A 19,288-nucleotide genomic window follows, 5' to 3' on the forward strand; every position below is an offset into this window, starting at 1 on the left:
ATCAAGCTCTGCACCACTAATGGTCCAGATGAAGCTGATATAGTGCCACTGAGGACTGCCTTGGAGAATCTCTCACTGAGTGACTCAAATGAGGAAGAAGAGAGATGACTGCCAGTCCCTACAGTGTTGACACCAGTGGGGAGGACACCCCTAGCCAACCACACCAGTGACCTGGGCAAGCCCCAAGACTCTTGTAAACTAGGTGCAGAGGATGTCTCCAGAAGGAGCAGAGGCAGGACCATCTTTCCTTTTCTACTGATGTGTGCTATCATAAGAGCTAATTCTGGGGTACATGCCCAGCCACTCTTGTGGGATTCCATTAGGAATCTGCCCACTTTCTTTATGTTAGTTGGGATTCCCAGTTGCCTAACGTGGACAGTAACAATCCAGCAATGGGAGAGAATCAAGTCCCCATCAAGTCCACCCTAGCACTTTGATGTAATGATGATTTACCTGGTCCCAGAGATGGTGGGATTTTCCCTAACAGAAAATTTATGCCTAGAGGATTTCATAATACTTACTCAAGTAGATACTAGGGACTTCTCCAACTGGGTCAAGGCTCATGAGGGCAGGTGGTGGCCAATAGGCTTTGCTTCTACTGTCCCCCAGTGGGGAACCTCAACAGACACTTAAAACGAGTCTATGTCAGGAATAAATAGAACATTTGCTGTTCCTCGAAATATCAAGGCTCAACAGTTTAGCTCCAAGTTGCTCCTCTTGGATATCTTTAGCATTCAAATAAAAACAGAAGGGAGACCCGTGAGGGATGTAGAAGTCAACCTTGTAAAGGAAAAAGTAGGATGGACAGTGAGGTGCCACAGGCTCCCGTGATTCCCCGGAGTCTAATCTTGACATTAGATCTAAGATGGCTCCCATAACACCAGTGACACAGCAAAAAAGGACAGGCCAGGGCGGTGGCTGTCTCCACCCCCAATCTTCATGGAAGTCCTAAAAGGTGATGTTACTCACACCCTCCTTCTGACTTACCTTATCAGGCAGGGTTTTCATTGGAGCATGGTGATGGTGTGGCAAGATACCATGGGCTGAAGGTTCAGGGGCTTGGGATTGTTACACTGTGTATTAGCTTATGCACTGGGCAGTAAATTCAGAACTGCACTCTGATGTTGATTTCTGGAGTCTAATTCCTGGGATTTGTCACATGACTCCATCAACTCTCATCCCCATCCTCAGTCCTATTCCCACAATGTAGGATGAACATAGTTAAAATTGATCATCCTACCAAAAGCATTCTACAAAATTAATACAATCCCTACCAAAACCCAACACAAATCTTTACAGATCTTGAAAGGATCTCAACTTCATGTGGAAAAACAAAAACCCCAGGATAACCGAAACAATCCTGAACAATAAAAGAACTGCTGGAGGTCTCACCGTTCCTGATATCAAGTGATACTACAGAGCAAAACAGCATGGGATTGGCATTAAAAAAAATCAGTGGAATCAAAGTGAAGGCCTCACATAAATCCACAGAGCTATGAATAAAGAAGCTAGAAAAACACTCTGGAAAAAAAGACAGCAGCATCTTCAACAGAAGTACTGGTCAAACTGGTGTCTGTATGTAGAAGCATGCAGATAGATCCTGGGCAGTGGTGGTCCACGCCTTTAATCCCAGCACTTGGGAGGCAGAGGCAGGTGGATTTCTGAGTTTGAGGCCAGCCTGGTCTACAGAGTGTTTCTAGGACAGCCAGGGCTACACAGAAAAACCCTGTCTCGAAAAACTAAAAACCAAAACAAAACAAAAGAAAACAAAAACAAAAAACAAAACAAAAAAAAAAACCAAAATACTTAAGTCGAAGTAGAACAAAGACGTTAACATAAACTCAGATACACTGAACTGATAGAAAAGAAATGGGAGGATAAGCTTTCATTCACTGGCACAGGAGAAGACTTCTTGAATGGAACACCAAAAGTATAGGCAGTAAGATCAACAGTTAATAAATGGGACCTCATGAAACTGAAAAGTTCCTGTAAGGCAAAGGACACTATCATCCAGACAAAGTGGCAGCCTACAAAATGGGAAAAGATTTTTTTTACCAACTCTACATCCCATAATATCTAAAGTATGTAAAGAACTCAAAAAATTATATATCAAAAAAACCAAATAATCCGATTAAGAAATAGGGCACAGATCTAAACAGAGAATTTTCAAAAGAAGAAACTCAAATGACTAAAAAAAAACTTAAAGAAATGTTTACCATCCTTAGCCATCAGGGAAATACAAACCAAAATTATTTTGAAAATCCACCTTACACCTGTCAGAATGGCTAAAATCAATAACACAAGTGACAGCTCGTGCTGGCAAGGACATGGACTAAGGGGAACACTCCTCCACTGTTGATGGGAGTGTAAACATGTACAACCACTATGATAATCAATATGGTGGTTCCTCAGAAAGTTGAGACTCAATCTAACTTAAGATCCACCTATACCACTCTTGGGCATATACCCAAAGAATGCTTCATATGCTACAAGGACACATGCTCAACCATGTTCATTGCTATACTATTTATAATAGCCAGAAACTCAAAACAACTTAGATGTCCCCCAATATTAGAATGGGTGAAGAAACTATGGTGCATTTATAGAATGAAGTATTTACTCACCTGTTTAAAATATTACATCATGAAATTTGGGAGTAAATGGATGAAACTAGAACAAATCATCCTGAGTGAGATTTATCCAAAAAAGATAAATATGGTGTGTACTTGCTTATATGTGGATATTACTTCATTAAAAAAAAAAGATAAGTAAGCACAATCTGAAGAGCTGCAGAAGTTAAGCTAGGTATGGAGAAAAGGACTAGAGAGGACTCATAGATTTCCCTGGGAGGAGGAAGTAGTATAAATTTTGTGGGTGGACTGGGAGTTGAGGAGACTGGAATGGGATGTGGCAGAGGAGGGGAGATGTGGTTGAAAGAATTTTAGGAGAATCAGCTAGAAGTGAAGGGCATTTGAGGGGTGGTATAGAAAACTACTGCAGTGGAAACTTCTTAAGCTATGTGAAGATGATCCTATTGAAGTCTCCAAATAATGAACAAGATGGAGTACACGCTTCAAGGTTGCAACCTGAGTTTTTACTGACCTTCAGCCTACCTTATAATGAGACCTTTGGTTCAATTTTCCACAACTTGAGCTCTTTGCCTGCTGGAGAGAAGATTCTCTTGCAGGGCACATTACCAACCTTTAGACTGTTCATGTGCGTCTGGAGCTGGTCAATGTTATGAATAAGTTCATTCTTGTCTTTCACTGTATTCTCAGATGCTTAGAAGTTGGTTAATTTTATAAGAGAGCTCATTCCTATCCTGTGTCAATTTATCCAGAGATGCTAAGAGAAACCCACCAGTACCTTCAGCTTCCTCCTTTTTCCACAAGCTGTCAAAAGTTTTATACACAGAGTCATCAAATCCATTGCCACTCACAATTGGTGAATTAGAATAATCAAATGTATTTGTCCCCTTCCATTCATAAATAATTAATGCCATGGTCATTTAGTACACTCTTAACTCCCAGAAGAGGCTTCAAGAACTGGAGAGCCTTAAGAACTTGTAGGTGTTGGCTAATTGGAAAATTCCAGATACTTATAAGATTGATTCTCATACTTCACTCACTCAAGAACCACTTCTGGTTCCAAAAATTTGTATTAGTCAGGGTTCTCTGAACTCTACAGTCTAGAAAAACAAAGCTTATGAAATGAATCTCTCTGTGTGGCAAGAGGATATATTATAATGACTCACAGACCGTTGTCCAGTCAAACACATAATGGCTGGCTATGAATCTAAAAGTTCCTCAATCCACAAGGCTGGCTGTGTCAGCTGCTGTTCAGTAGACACTGGAATCTCAAAGAAGTAGGCTCTAATGCCAGTGGGGGAATGGACTTGCCAGCAAGGTGAGAGAAAGCAGTCATAAAGCAAAAGCTTCCGTCTTCCATGTCCTTATATAGGCTTCCAGCAGAATGAATGGCCCAGATGAAAGGTGTGTCTTTCCACCTGAAGATCAGGTTTAGAAGTGGATCATCCCACTTCAAATTAAGCAAAAAGTCCCTCACTGCTGTACCCTCCATTTTTGGATTCTATTTAATTCCAAATGTAGGCGGGTTGACAAACAAGAATAGCAAATACAGAGTGGAATTCTCTGTCTGTCTTAGTCGGTATTTTATGAAGAGGTACCACTAACAGGCCAACTCTAGGAAAAGAAAGCATTTAATTTGAGGTTTGCTTACAGTTTCAGAGGTCCAGTTCATTATATTCATGGCAGTGAGCATGATAGCAGGCATCTGGCTGGAGCAATAACTGAGAGCTGCATCCTGCTCTGCAGGTCAAGAAGCAGAGAGAAATTCTGGACTTACTCTGGGCTTTTTGAAACCTCAAAGCCCACCTCCAGTGACACATTTCCTCTTACACAGCCATACCTCCTAATTCTAATTGTTTTCCACAGTTCTACTTCCTGGTGACTAACCATTCAAACAGGAGCCTGTAGGAGCCATTTTAATTCAAACCACCACATCTCTGATGCTTATAATTTATAGATTAAGTCTCTTTTGGTTTTTGAATGGTTTTAGTGGATATCCCAGGCTGGCCTTAAATTCATAATCTTTCTGCATCACTCTCCTAAATGCACGGATTATTGGCATCCATTCTCATGCCTAAATGAAACAACTCCCTTACTGAGGCAAAGTTGTTTTTTACAGATACTGGATCAGTATAAGATTTTCTCTAAGCCAGGCAGTGGTGGTGCACGCCTTTAAGCCCTGCATGTGGGAGGCAGAGCCAGGTGGATTTCTGAGTTCAAGGCCAGCCTGGACTACAGAGTAAGTTCCAGGACAGCCAGGGCTACACAGAGAAACCCTGTCTGGGGAAAAAAAAGATTTTGCTCTATATTCACAGTGTAATGGCTATAAGCATGATACACACTTCAGTTTCACCTGTTTTAGAAACCCTCCCTCCATTGCTTTCACAAGTGTAGAGCATCGATGAACAAAAGAATAAATCCAGCCCAAAGTTACAACATCTCCAAATGTATGCAATGTAAGAACTTATGCCATGATGAGGTTCCCCTCTCTACTCCTTTTGGCTCGTCCCTTCTCCTCCCCTCCAGATCCACTCCTTTTTTGTCTCAGGATATATTGTATGAAAAAATAATCTATCTTCACTAAAAGGGAAAGATGAAAAAATAGATATGTGTATAAGAATGTGTATATGTGTATGTATAACAACAATTAATGGGAAAAGGGCCATAAGTTTGAAAAAGGAAGCCTGTGTGGGAGAGTTTGGAGGAAAAGAAGGAGGAAATGATATAATTATATTATAATCTCAGCAAAGAAAAAAGCCCTTGATTACTTAATGTGACTGACAGAAAAATAAATAAATATAGGAAAACCACTTTTAAAAAACCAGCCTTCTAGTATGGCTAATTTAAAGATCCATAGTGTTGAAAGTATGTACTCACACATTATTACAAAGCAAGGATGCAATATATATATATATATATATTTATATATACATACATATATATATATATATATATATATATATACTGTAAGCACCATGGACTATAATAAAATATAAAAATAATTTTAATATAATTTATTTGTTGTCATGACTTATTTAATGTTGTGTTTAACATCTATTACACAAGTTTCTGTAAGCTAACAACTGATTCTCTCAAGCTTTTCTATGCTGGTTTCAGCTCACTGTAGGCTCATATGTTTTTCCCTTTAGGTCGGCTTAAAAAACCAAAAATTACACAGAGTTTGTTGCCATCTTTTAACAATACCTGTAATGTCACACTGACATGCTCTGTGGAGAAAGAAGAAAAGAATGTGATATACAGTTGGAGTCCCTCTGGAGAAAAAAGCAATGTCCTTCATATCTTCCAATCCCCCATGGACCAAAAACTGACTTACACGTGTACAGCCTGGAACCCTGTTAGCAACAATTCTGACTCTGTCACCATCCAGCAGCCATGTACAGGTAACCAGCTCCTTCCCTCCCTGCTGGAAAGCCTCAGAAATCACTCTGAGCGCTCCAAGGCTTAACCTTTGGCTAATCTGCACATGGACATGCCTCCTTTATAGTGTGACTAGCCCTGGGTGTCTTCACCCAGGCAGCCTCCTGGGGGAAAGACTAAAGCCTTCCTCTATGAAGCCTTAAGCATTCCCAGGCATTTTTGAGGAGCTCCTGCTTGACTCTTTGATTCAGATAGTAAATTGAAGAGCTTTGGCACTCTCCAAAGGGCATCCCATTCTGACAGTGGCCCTGAGTGTGGGCACAGGTGCACAGAATCATGGGCCTGTGTCCTGATAACCAATACTCAGTACAGTTTCTATTTCCAGACCCTCCAAGCTTCCATCCTCACCATGCTGTGTTGCCAGGGAGACTGGCCGTGCTCTTTCTGTATATTCTCATTCTGGTGTTGGCACTTCTGTACCATTTGTGCAAGCGAAGGAGAGACAGGATTATTCTGGAAGGTAAAGTATAAGAATGTGTCTTCTTTCTTCTAAGAAATTAGGTTATTTATTAACCCAGAGTGGAGTGGAGAGTACCATTTTGGGAACTATGGTGGCAGACCAAAGGAACCAAGGTAAAAGTATTTACCAGTCTAGAACAAATGCAAAAAAATAATTATTAATAAAGAAAAATGCTACAATATAAAGAGATATGCAGCAGGCAGTCTTTGAGAGAGACTATCCCATGAAAAATAAGAGTTCTTTTCTAACAATTAAAGGAAATTATTTGATCTTATCTTCCATGACATTTGTATGTGGTCCATATCTGGGCATTTCATTATCTTTTTCAGTAGTAAATTCAACAGTGTGAGCCATCTTTCTTGGTACCAGACATTTGAACTAATAATAATATATTATTAGCCACAGGGGTCAAGCCCCAAGTGGTCAGGATCTAATTGTTTAAGGGTAAGAATTTATGTATTTGAGGAAGGGAACTTTTTGTCTCTATATTTTTACATATTAATTTTATTTTTAATAAAAAATTACACATATGCACACCACCACGTGCCTGAAATGACCAGAAAAATGCATCAGATACCCTGAAGCTAGAGTTTCAGGTAGTTGTGTCACCCAATGTGGGTACTGAGGACCACACTCACGTCCTCTGGTAGATGAGGAGGTCTTGAGCAGCTGAGCTATCTCTCTGCTTCTGTGATTACCTCTCACCATACAAGTCAACAAACTCAAATAATTGACTAGAAAAGAAGTTCTCTCTCTCTCTCTCTTCTAGACATTCTTCAGAGCTGACATACTGGTTGAGATTTCTGATCGGTCATATGGCCGTACAACCATATGTCATGGGGAAAAAAAATGGGGGTCTAATGTAGTATTTTAGAGAAGGAAATGGGAAGAAGTTAAAGGACAAATTCATCACCCATTGACTGAGAAGTTCTCATTGTGGAGTCATGTGCCAACCTTGATGGTAAATGGTTGATACTCCTGAGACAATACCTTATGGAGTTTAATGGCTTCTAATCTGAAGGATATCAATTATACCAAGAGCCTCAATAAACAAGGGTCAGAAAGAATGGGGGTTATGTTGGTAAGCTGTTCCAGGAGAGGTATTAGCTGGGAAATTCAGCCCCATGTGCTCTAGCAAAGGAATCAACCCTCAGAGGCAGGCTCACTCTGTTTATCTAATCTAAAAATATACTTATGTATGTGTGTGTGTGTATGTATGTATGTATGTATGTATGTATGTATGTACCTATCTTTCTACTATCTATGTACCTGTCTATCTATTATCTATCTATCTGTCTCTCTATGTTTCTATCAATACTTGTTATTAAGAACCTGGAGAACTGCATCCCATGAAGTGAGCATTCTCATAAAGTCTGGGATCACTGCTCTAGAGTTTAATGATTTTGAATAATACCTAGAGAGACTTGATGTACATGTGTATCCAAATGTTGCAAAGACTTCCCTCCTAGCCACTTTGTTAAGGGGAAAGAAGTCATCTATAGGACAAAGGATGGCTTTTTCTTGATCCTTGAGTTCCCTACATGAAATTTTTAAGACTGTGTGAGTGAGAGCAGACCTGGGTAAGAGTGAGCTCCACAAGTAGGGAGGGAGAAGAGGGGGGATTAAAACTTAAAGCTGAGGAAGGAGCAGAGTTGCTAGATGGGCTAGCTGGGGAGCAAGGGCTTAAATGCAGCAAAGGAAGGGTGATCAAAGATGTCATCTAAAGTTGAGAGATTGAACACGGTCCAAGAATGGAGTTATGTGAAGAGAATTCTCAGTGCTTGTGAGAAAATTCCAAGAAAACAAGACAATCACCTTGTGACCTCAGTTTCTTCAAAACATGGAATTGTCCTTGAAATGTGCTTTTGTGTTCCTCCCAGGTGTATCAGCTGAGACTGAGTTTACTTCATCTTATTAATTGCAACTGGATACTGTTATCTGTTTATATGTCTCTATTCTTCTTCTTGTATACTTTATTCAATTGACTCTACTTAATCCTCAGAGGATAGATTGTCTGATGCTCTAAATAAAATTGACTATTGCATGAGACTTTGGTCTGCCTCATTTTAAGGCTCCATTCTCCCAGGTCCTACCACCTCTAAAATGGTAAATGGTTGAGATTAGATGAGATGGGCTAGTTTGAGATAAACTAGTAAGGCACATACAACATCCCTGTTGTAGCTTGAGCACTGTGATAAGGCCATAAAGGCTTAAATACAAAAGGTCAATGTCCTTACCTAAATTATGACAAAAGAGACCTGGCTTTAAGACACAGTTTCACAGCTCAATGTGCCATGAGATGATAAAATGTTCTTAATCCGGGAATAGATGTAGGGGTCTAGTTTTACCACAAAGTAAAACTAGGGGGTATTTTTCTTTTGATAATTTGGAATTCAAATTTGTACCACTTCTTCAGAATATATCCCAGGACTAAGTCAGAGGGAATAATGGACATGAGACTCATCATGTAGGTTCTACAAGAGGTGAAGTTTTTACCTAGAATGCACCACTTGGGGAAGCAATAGAACTCTTGTGTCAAAGTCAAGACCTGATCACACTGGACTGGCTCCATGAAGATATGCTTATAAGAAAAGATATTACTTAAGAACAGAGACTCTCAGGCTGGAGAGATGGTGGCTCAGCCTTACAATAGCTAGGCTTACAACCAAAGCATAAGAGCACAGAGACTTTTCAGATGCATGGAGGTTAAATCCAGTTTCACTCAATTGTCAAACTTATGCAGCTGGTAAAGCCAAACCAACATTGAAAGTAAATTTTACAATCTCAGAATTACCAATCCATTACTATGGATTGGTCATAATGGACAGGAAAGGACTCACCATCTAGGAAAAACAGGTAACCTATGGTTCTTTTGGGTCAGAGAGTATTGCCAGGAGCCAGGAAATCATAGGCAAATCCACAATTGACCACTCACTCTGCTCTCACCTGCTCTGGAGAGCAGCAGCAATGATTGGATGGATGGAGAACAGGAATGAGAGAGGAGAGGACAGAGGACAAACTCACTATATTTGCAGATTCACTCTGGACAAGTTGGTGCTGCCAATTACACTATACTTTGAGATTGAGGCAACCCTTCATTTTCACAAACTATAATGGGACCTCTTCTCTTTCTACTCTCCTCATGTCCTACAAAACTATATCCTTGGTATATTTGATACTTTTCTCATTGCTCTTGCACAATAGATGAAGAGATGAAATTCCATCTTGACTGATATTTGGCCAGTTATTTTAGCACTGTAAGACTTCATTTTTCTCAGCTATAAAATATCCATGATACTAAGGCTTAAGGCATATAGTCATTCCGTAGATTACACTCATGCAGTACCCAGTCTGTTACATGGTACTAGGTAAATGTTAGCTCCTACGTGTAATTGGCCTGAGTATGGTATTAAGGCAGCATTCTATGGGAAAGAATATGACATGCATCGTAAATAAAGTGGATTCACAAGTGGAAAAAATCACAGTCCCTCAGGAGTGATCTCCAAGTTCATTCAAACAAGCCCTGTCTTCCTCTCGTGAGCAAATGAGTAAGATGGAGACACAGGGACAGAGTGAGATAAAGAGAAGCAGAGACTGAGAGACAGAGACACAGGGACAGAGTGAGATGGAGAGAAGCAGAGACTGAGAGAGACGGAGAAACAGAGACAGAGAGAAACAGAGAGAGGCAGAGACTGACAGACAGAGAAACAGAAACAGAGAGACACAGAGAGAGTCAGAGACAGAGAGAGACAGAGACACAGAGACAGAGTGAGATAGAGAGAGAGTCAGAGACAGAGAGACAGAGAAACAGAGACAGAGTGAGATAGAGAGAGACAGAGACAGAGAAACAGAGAGGCAGAAGCTGAGAGGTGGAGACACAGAGACAGAGTGAGATAGAGAGAGGCAGAGACTGAGAGATGGAGATATGAGACAGAGTGAGATAGAGAGAGAAGCAGAGATTGAGAGACAGAGACACAGAGACAGAGAGAGACAGAGAGAGGCAAAGACTGAGAGATGGAGACACAGAGAGTGAGAGAGAGAGAGGCAGAGACTGAGAGATGGGGAAACAGAGACAGAGAGAGGCAGAGACTGAGAGATGTGGAAACATAGACAGAGTGAGATAGAGAGAGAGGCAGAGACTGAGAGACAGAGAAACAGAGACAGAGAGAGATAGAGAGGCAGAGACAGAGAGATGGGGAAACAGAGACAGAGTGAGACAGAGAGGGACAGAGAAACAGAGACAGAGAGAGGCAGAAACTGAGAGGTGGAGAAACAAAGACAAAGATAGACAGAGGCAGAGACTGAGATGGAGAAAGAGAGACAGGGAGACACAGGGTGAGGCAGAGACTGAGAGACTGAGAAACAGAGACAGTGAGAGAGAGAGAGACAAGACTGAGAGATGGAGACAAACAAGTCTTTGCAACCACAAAAAATTTGAGAGCACTTTGACTCCCTCACCAAGTCTAGTATAGAGACTTAGACGAAACCAGCTCTGAAATGCTGAAGTCTATCTATAATAATCTTGGAGTAGATCGATTATTTATAGAGGTTTTGTTTCCTATAATAAGAAGACACAAAATTCTAGCTGTCACTTTTCAACTTACTCCTCAAACATTATGTTAATACTAAGGAAAAAGAATGTGTTAAGATTAATACCTCTAACATGCCCAGGATCAGAGGTGAAGAGGACACAACATCTGTCCTACCACTGGGAGTAAGTGGGACCAGCAAGACCCAGGCACACAAGAACTCCATAGCCCACTGGCACTAGTTCCTTCCAGTCTGTCTGGGCTAGTGCTCTGAGCAGACCTTAAGGGAAAACTCTACAGCCAGTCCCACAACACACAGAGGAAGCTCCACTCCCAGGCATTCTAACATGCCCAGGATCACAGGATCCCAGAATCACAGGATCACAGAAACAGCTTGACTCTGAGGAGTTCTGACACAACCAGGATCACAGGAAGGACAGACTCCAGTCATATTTAACCAGGGCAGGTAGCACTAGAGATAAACAGATGGTGGGGGGCAAGCGTAAGAAAATAAGCAACACAAACCAAGATTACCCACCATAACAAGTCCTGGACACTTCATCACACTGGAAAAGCATGATTCACATCTAAAATCCCTTCTCAAGATGATGATACATACTTTAAGAAAGATGTAAATAACTACTCAAAGAGATACAGGAGAACACAGGTAAACAACTAGAAGCCCTTAAAGAGGAAACAAAAAAATCGCTTAAGGAACTAGAGGAAAACACAATCAAACATGTGAAGGAAATGAGCAAAATCATCCAGGATCTAAAAACGGAAATAGAAACAATAAAAAAATCACAAAGGGAGACAACCCTGAAGATAGAAAACCTAGGAAAGAGATCAGGAGTCATAGATGCAAGTATCACCAACAGAATATGAGATAGAAGAGGGAATCTCAGGGGCAGAAGACACCATAGAAAACATTGACACAACAGTCAAAGAAAATGCAAAAAGCCAAAAGCTCCTAACCCAAAACATCCAGGAAATCCAGGACACAATGAGAAGACCAAACCTAAGGATAGTAGGTATATAACAGAGCGAAGACTCCCAACTTAAAGGGCCAGTAAGTATCTTCAACAAAATTATAGAAGAAAACTTCCCTAATCTAAAGAAAGAGATGCCCATGAACATACAAGAAGCCTACAGAACTCCAAATAGACTGGACCAGAAAAGAAATTCCTCCCGTCACATAATAATCAAAACATCAAATGCATTAAACAAAGAAAGAATTTTAAAAGCTGTAAAGGAAAAAGATCAACTAACATATAAAGGCAGGCCTATCAGAATTACACCAGACTTCTCACCAGAGACTATGAAAGCTGGAAGATCCTGGGCAGATGTCATACAGACCCTAAGAGAACACAAATGCCAGCCCAGGCTACTATACCCAGCAAAACTCTCAATTACCATAGATGGAGAAAACAAGATATTCCATGACAAAACCAAATTTACACAATATCTTTCCACAAATCCAGCCCTACAAAGGATAATAGATAGAAAACACCAACACAAGGAATAAAACTACACCCTAGAAGAAGCAAGAAAGTAGTCTTTCAACAAACCCACACAAACATAATTCCACCTCTAAATAAAAGGAAGTAACAATGACTTTTCCTTAATATCTCTTAATATGAAAACTAATATTACCAACATATCTTAATCGATTGAAATCCAAAAATATGAGGAATTAGAAAATTGTTGACTGTCATCCAATAGTCTCTCTAATTTGGTAATTAGAGAAATAGGCCCAATATTGTACAATCCATATACACTTTCTGCTTTTTTGTACCTGACAGTGTCTTGCTAGGTCCTACATAATGGTCTTGAAATCATGCTTCTCCTACCTCAGCCTCTCTATTAGTAGGATTGTTTATTTCATATTTTTACACTATATTATGTTTTTCAGAATAGTGTACATATTTCAAAAGTATTTATATAGTCAAAACAAAATAAAGACAATTAATTTGGGAGGTGTTGTAAGAGAACAACAAAGAGTGAGACTGACTGCTTTGCTTGATGTTTGTAACTATTGTATCAAATTTGAATAAGAGAACTTTATAAGTTACTCTTTCTCTGAGATGAATGCTTTTCAAAATCATCACAGCCAATGAACAAAATTCTTACCCTCACCTAATGTCTGTGCCACCCTCCAAGCAGAACCATTGTTCACTGAAACAGTTGATGAATGACTTTATGGATAGACCATCTTAATACATACACCATTTCTTAAATGAATGTAACCTGTTCTCTGTGGGCTGAGAATAAAGACACTCACTCAAGTCAAATAACTTTGCCTATAGCAGGAAATCTGTGTCCAAAAATTGTGCCTACAATTCACTCCTTGGTGCAGCAGAACTGCCAATTCTCAGCTTAGCTATGATGGAGGTAAAATCCTTTGGTGATGTGAGGGTCATTGAAATACAGCCTTATTACAATGAAATCCAATGTCTAAAAATTGTTCTTACTTTGGGCTTGTACCACAGTAAGAGCTAAGATTTTAAAGTCTACTAAAAACAAAACAAACAAACAAACAAACAAAAGGACTTTATATATTATGTTCATTTAAAATAATACTAGTAGTGATGTATTATTTTGAAATATAGAGTTAATATGTTTGGAGTTATTTAAAATTTATATTGAGAAAAATGTTATGTATTTTCAGTATTGCTATAGACAAGTATCTACATAAGACTGTTAAATGGCTTTTTGTTTTATATCAAACAACTTTTATAATATTCATTTTTATTATTATATTTTATAAATTTTAAAGAATATGACAAAAAATGTATTGTAGGTATTGAAGGGGGGTCTCTCGGAGGAGTTGGTGTACAAAAGGGAAACAAGAATGTGATTTAATTCTACTGACTTAAAATATGTTTTTAAACGTTAACAAATTCAAATAAATTGAAATCATGTAACTTTTCTCATCATAATGCAATAAAACTTAAATCAATTAAAAAAAATGAATACCTCATCTACCTCAAAAAAATTTAGCAAAGACCTATATATCCTTTCTTTGTTTTTCTGAGACTTCTTATCGAACCTGGCACAAAGTAGGAGCTTAATAAATACTTAACCATTTCATGAATGTTTGTGGTTATAGTCAGGTATACACCAGAATAATAAAGCACCAAGTATAATTAGAATCAATCAAATTAAACAACTGAGACCCTGACATGGAAAGTCTAGCCATGCAAGGTCATCAATGCCAAAGCTATCATTGAATTTCACTCAGGGCATAGGAAGATTCTCTTTAGGCTAAACTGGGCCTCAGGAATAAAAAATGATTCTAATGTGCTTTAGGTGAGATTTGAATAAGGTGTGCCCTATCACACATGTAATCCTTGGGATGGAAAGAACATATGAGGATTCAAACATCCTTTTCTATAGAGTAGTGGCTATTTAACCTGTAGATTCCATTTCTTTATCACAGAAAGATAAAGCATGATTAGGTAGTCTCTAAAAACCCATCTACCTTTCACAGACTATGGTTCTATGTTTATTTGTAGCAGATGATGTCTCAAAGAAAACAGTATATGCTGAACTTTTTAGAGATGATCGCCTCACAGAGTCCAGAATCTATGCTGAACTCACTCAGGCCAAGGTAAGCTGATGCTATTCATAAACACACCCTACCACTAGGACCACTATAATAGGAGTCTTGAGCAAAAATTGCCCTCTGTTGGCCATTGTATAGAAAGAAGGAACAGCCAAGAATTTGGATAGACCAGCAAAGAAACACCATGCTAAGGAATTGATCCTCATGAAAACATAACATAGTATGTTGTCTCCTTATAACACTGTCTGTGGTGTAAGGGCCTGAGCTTCACATGAAGGCCTAGGTGTGGATTAGAAATAGTTTGTGTTTAAGGAGAACTCCCTGGAGAGATTGAACAATGAAAGAGTCCTTATTGCGAGATGAGGGATCCCGTGGGGTCACCAACAGGGCAAAGTCATTGCTAAGGTTGTTCCAAGGACATAGAACCAAAGATGGACAGCCCTGAACTATACTAGCTAGTCTAGCAGCAGCTTCTTTTCTGAGTCTTAACCACTCTGTCCCACACCTTCTGCCTTTTATCTGCTTTCCTCTGGCTCACATCCACTAAAGGTCATCTGTGTCTACCCAAGCCTCCTTCCTTGGAGTCTGTGAGGACTGAAGGGAGACACTTGGGTTTTTCCAGTTACTCTGACACTGTACTGGAAGAACTGATGGAGATGCTGTTAGATATTTACATAACTCATAAAAATTAAACTCTCAACTGAGCAAGACTTAGTCTACACAGAACCATCCTCCTAGGTCCTAGAGGCCTTTGGCTACAAGGCTGAGTCTAACTGCCACTCATTTGTCTAATCCAGAGTTGGGTGGAACAAGAGCTGATGCCTGAAAAGAAGGCTACATGGTAAAATTGTGTCAGGAATGGGTGATGGAGAGACTGGAATTAGGAAGAGAAATTCTTAGGGTTTGTCTTCTGCACTTTCGCTGAGGAGAAAGAATCTCTTTTCCAGATGCTGTCCTCTAAGGAAGAGCCCAGGACCATTTATTCCTCAGTACAGCTTTCTGAGAAAATAAATCTTGTGTGGCCTTTTAATCTTTCTTTTCCCATGTGTTCTACCTACCTGCTGTGTCCTATCCATCAGTATTTAATTAAAAGCCCAAGTCTCCTTGAGCCAAGGGAAAGTTATTCACAGCATCCTATGTACTGCATTATGTGGAATACTAGTACTGACTAATCCACAGCAGTCATTTGACTTGTGAGGAGATGAGAATGGAACTGGGAAACAGAAAGAGCTCAGGCTGAACTAGAAACAAATACTGCATCCTGGATGTTGCTTGATGTCTTAACAATCACAACCAATTTCAAACACCCTTATTCCTTTTTACTTATCTCTTCCAGGGTAAGAAGTACCTTGGGACTCCCAAATGAGGTTTCTGAGCAGAAGTGAAGGACTCATCAAAAGAAATGGCCTTTGTACCTTGACCTAGGGGAGCGAGGAGGACCACAACCTGGAATAAGAACGGGTGAGAGAGAAGACAGGACTCAAGGAAGCATTGCTTGTCAAGAGTCATTTACTTGGTTGAGCAGAGCATATTTAAAGCAAAAATCTTGGAGGAGAGTGGGAGAGGAAGGAGGGAGATGGAAGGTTACAAGATCTTCTGGGGCCAAGACCCTAGGGAAAGTCGTGGGTGGGGGTAAGTTCTCAGAAGTCATAGTACACTGAATGTTTCTTTTCTCAGGGCCAAGACGGATCCTTGTGATTGTCAGGCAGGATGTTAATCTCAGGGTTCTCAATTAGTTGGGGCAGGATGTTTCTCTCAGTAATGCAGGGCCAGCTGGGGCAGGTTCAGCCAAGTGTCATTTGGTCCCCAACATCTCCCCCTTTTCTGTTTATTTAAGGGGTCGACCCCTTAAAGGCATCTGGAAGGATCCCAGGAGAGGCTTCTCAAACCCAACCATGGGGGTCACTTAGGGTCTCATGGGGAACCTGAGCCTGGTGGAGGGCGGTGCTTAAGCTTTTACCCGTCTCTGGGTCGACTTCCCCGCTTGAAGCTGCCCTGTCTTAGGTGGCCGAGACTTAGCGCCAGCTCCGTCAGTGACTTACCAGGTCCTGGCCATGGGGAGAAAGCCTGGGTGGGTCAGGATCTTTGCCTTGAGGCATCCCAGGGGGTGTATATGGGTATTAGGGTGACCCAAGGCAAAACCATGTTCTCCAGTGGCCTCGTTACTGCACCCGAAAGGGTGACTATAAGCCCGATTAGGTGGAGGCACGACCAGCACTTGTTCTTCAGTGTCAAGGCGGTGGTAGTGAACCTGGACGGGTCTGGTGGCTGCATCAACCTGATTCTTAACAAAGCTTGTCAGACAATTAAAAGCCCAAGGGCCAAAGGAAAGAAGGAGGAGGATCCCCACAAAGGGTCCTAACAGGCTAGGGAGGAGGGTGGTGAGCCAAGGGGAGGTGGAGAAGCAATTCTGATACCAGGATTCGTTCTTCAAGGCTCTGGTGACTTTATCTAGACTATTTTGAACTAACCCTGTCTTGCTGGAGTAAAGTATCTCACAGAGGCCTCCTTCCTTAAGGAAGACCAGGTCCAAGCCTCTGCGGTTTTGGAGGACTACCTTAGCTAAGGAGTCGACCGAGTCTTTAAGGTCTTGGATACCTAATTTTAAGTTGTTGACATCACGGTCGATAAGCATTTGTAGGTGGGCAAAGCCTTATTTGGAAGTAATGAGTAAGGCAATGCTTGTGCCTACAACGGCAGAGCTGACCCCTAGGATGACTGCAAGTGTCAGAGTGGTTAAGGGCTCCCGCCTGTGCCTAAGAGAAGGACCAGGAGGGAGCATATTGGGTCTTTGCGTGTGGACCACAGAGGTGCAGAGGAAGAAGAAGGAGATGGGGTAGAAGGAGCAGAGGCTGGGGCAGACAGGCGTGTCACGGACCAAGTGACAGGTGGTTGAGGCGGACGAGGACTAGAGGCAGGAGCGGGCTCTCGAGTAGTCTGAGAACGAGTGGCAGGAAAAGTCAAGTGGACTGAGGGGCGCTGTGAGAGACAGGGATGAGCGTTAGAGGAGGAAGAGCAGAGAGTTGAAAGGTGAGAAAAGCATTCCTGGAGTTGAAGAATCTCGGTCAGTTCCTGAATTTGGGAGATGAGGCGAGTCTTCATGTCTAAGAAAGAAGGTGGAAGGGCAGAGGCGATGTTAGGAGGCAGGGGAGGGGCAGAGGACAGGGTTGGGGGAGGCCAATCTTCAGAATGATAACGGGCCGCTTCCTCCTCAAGGGTGGCAGCATCGCTGGGGTCAAGCGGGAGTTGCAAGGAAGGCAGTGGGGGCAGAGGGAGAAGAGGTGGGTTTTATGGGCGCAGACGGTTGGCGGAAGACTGGAGCGCAGAGAGGTTTAGAAAGGCCCTTCTCCGCAGCAGAGAAAGGGTCATCATAGGGAGGAGGATGATGACAAGGGGAAGGAACTGGAGGGACCTGTGAGGTGAGAGGTGGATAGAGGAGAGCAGCAGGAGCTGCAGCAGGCAAGGATGGAATCTGACAGTCCTCTTGTGGCATATCAATGAGAGTAAAGGAAATAGAGGCCTGAGATGGAGAGGGCAGATGGGAAGGGGGATGGGACCCAGGCTGAGACTGTGAGAGACAGAGTTCTGCAACTGAGAGGAGCTGACGTTTCGCTGAATTGGAATCAGCGCCCTCAAGATGTCTCGGATGAGACCCCAAAATGTAAAGATCATTGCCATGACTGCTTTGTCTCCTTCAAGTTTTATTTTTTCATTAAGTTCACGACCAACCTTCTGCCCTTTCTTGGGGCGGATAACTGGCCCGTCAATCATACACCAAGGGCATGTCTCATCAATAAAGATAAAGAATTCGATCAAATCTTTCTTTTTGAACCATATTCCTCTCTCTCTGAGTAAAGTTTTGAGGTCCTTTATAAAGGTTGCCTCCTTAGACAAGGAATGGCCCATTCTGAAGTATGAGACAGACTGACTTACCTAAGAAGAGACGATCTGCAGGTGACAGGTCTGAATCTTCTGGCCGATGACTGAGCGCTCCTTCTGGGGGTCTGTCTGGAGGGGTCCGTGCCTTGAGCCCCACATCGGGCGCCACCTGACCTGACCTGCAGGCCAAGTTATTCGGGAGAGCGAGGAGGACCACAACCTGGAATAAGAACGGGCAAGAGAGAAGACAGGACTCAAGGAAGCATTGCTTGTCATGAGTCGTTTACTTGGTTGAGCAGAGCATATTTAAAGCAAAAATCTTGGAGGGGAGGGGGAGAGGAAGGAGGGAGATGGAAGGTTACAAGATCTTCTGGGGCCAAGACCCCAGGGAAAGTCGTGGGTGGGGGTAAGTTCTCAGAAGTCATAGTACACTGAATGTTTCTTTTCTCAGGGCCAAGACGGATCCTTGTGATTGTCAGGCAGGATGTTAATCTCAGGGTTCTCAATTAGTTGGGACAGGATGTTTCTCTCAGCAATGCAGGGCCAGCTGGGGCAGGTTCAGCCAAGTGTGATTTGGTCCCCAACAGTACCTCAATGTCCCGAAGTACAGGAGAAATCTAAGACATTACTCTGTGCCATTTTCCTGACTTTCCTTGTACCTACATTCCCTAGCTGCACTTTTCGGCTAACATGTCTTCATATTTCCTTCCCTTACACAGACAGGGAAAACCAACATGAAGGAAGAAAGACTGCCCAAGACTTTGGGTAATGAAATTGTTGTCTTGGTGAGCAGGTAGTGTTCTCCCTCTGGGAATTGAGTTACAACCAC

General features: G+C 41.6%; 2 protein-coding genes across 3 annotated transcripts in view; both read left to right on the plus strand.

Moving 5' to 3' along the window:
- Nucleotides 1–16,018, plus strand: part of LOC116069380 (SLAM family member 5-like) — a gene marked incomplete at its 5' end in the record, with an annotated part of 25,560 nt that extends 9,542 nt beyond the window's left edge. The window contains 4 exons of the mRNA XM_031339961.1: nt 5,738–5,989; nt 6,352–6,486; nt 14,531–14,625; nt 15,917–16,018. Coding sequence (XP_031195821.1) covers nt 5,738–5,989; nt 6,352–6,486; nt 14,531–14,625; nt 15,917–15,946 — 512 coding nt within the window. The remainder of the gene's footprint in view (nt 1–5,737; nt 5,990–6,351; nt 6,487–14,530; nt 14,626–15,916) is intronic.
- LOC116103566 (SLAM family member 5-like) overlaps nt 1–19,288 on the plus strand; it is a 94,291-nt gene that overhangs the window by 24,000 nt on the left and 51,003 nt on the right. The window lies entirely within an intron of this gene.

This window comes from Mastomys coucha, unplaced genomic scaffold, assembly GCF_008632895.1.
Source record: "Mastomys coucha isolate ucsf_1 unplaced genomic scaffold, UCSF_Mcou_1 pScaffold1, whole genome shotgun sequence".
In the NCBI taxonomy this organism is placed as follows: domain Eukaryota; kingdom Metazoa; phylum Chordata; class Mammalia; order Rodentia; family Muridae; genus Mastomys; species Mastomys coucha.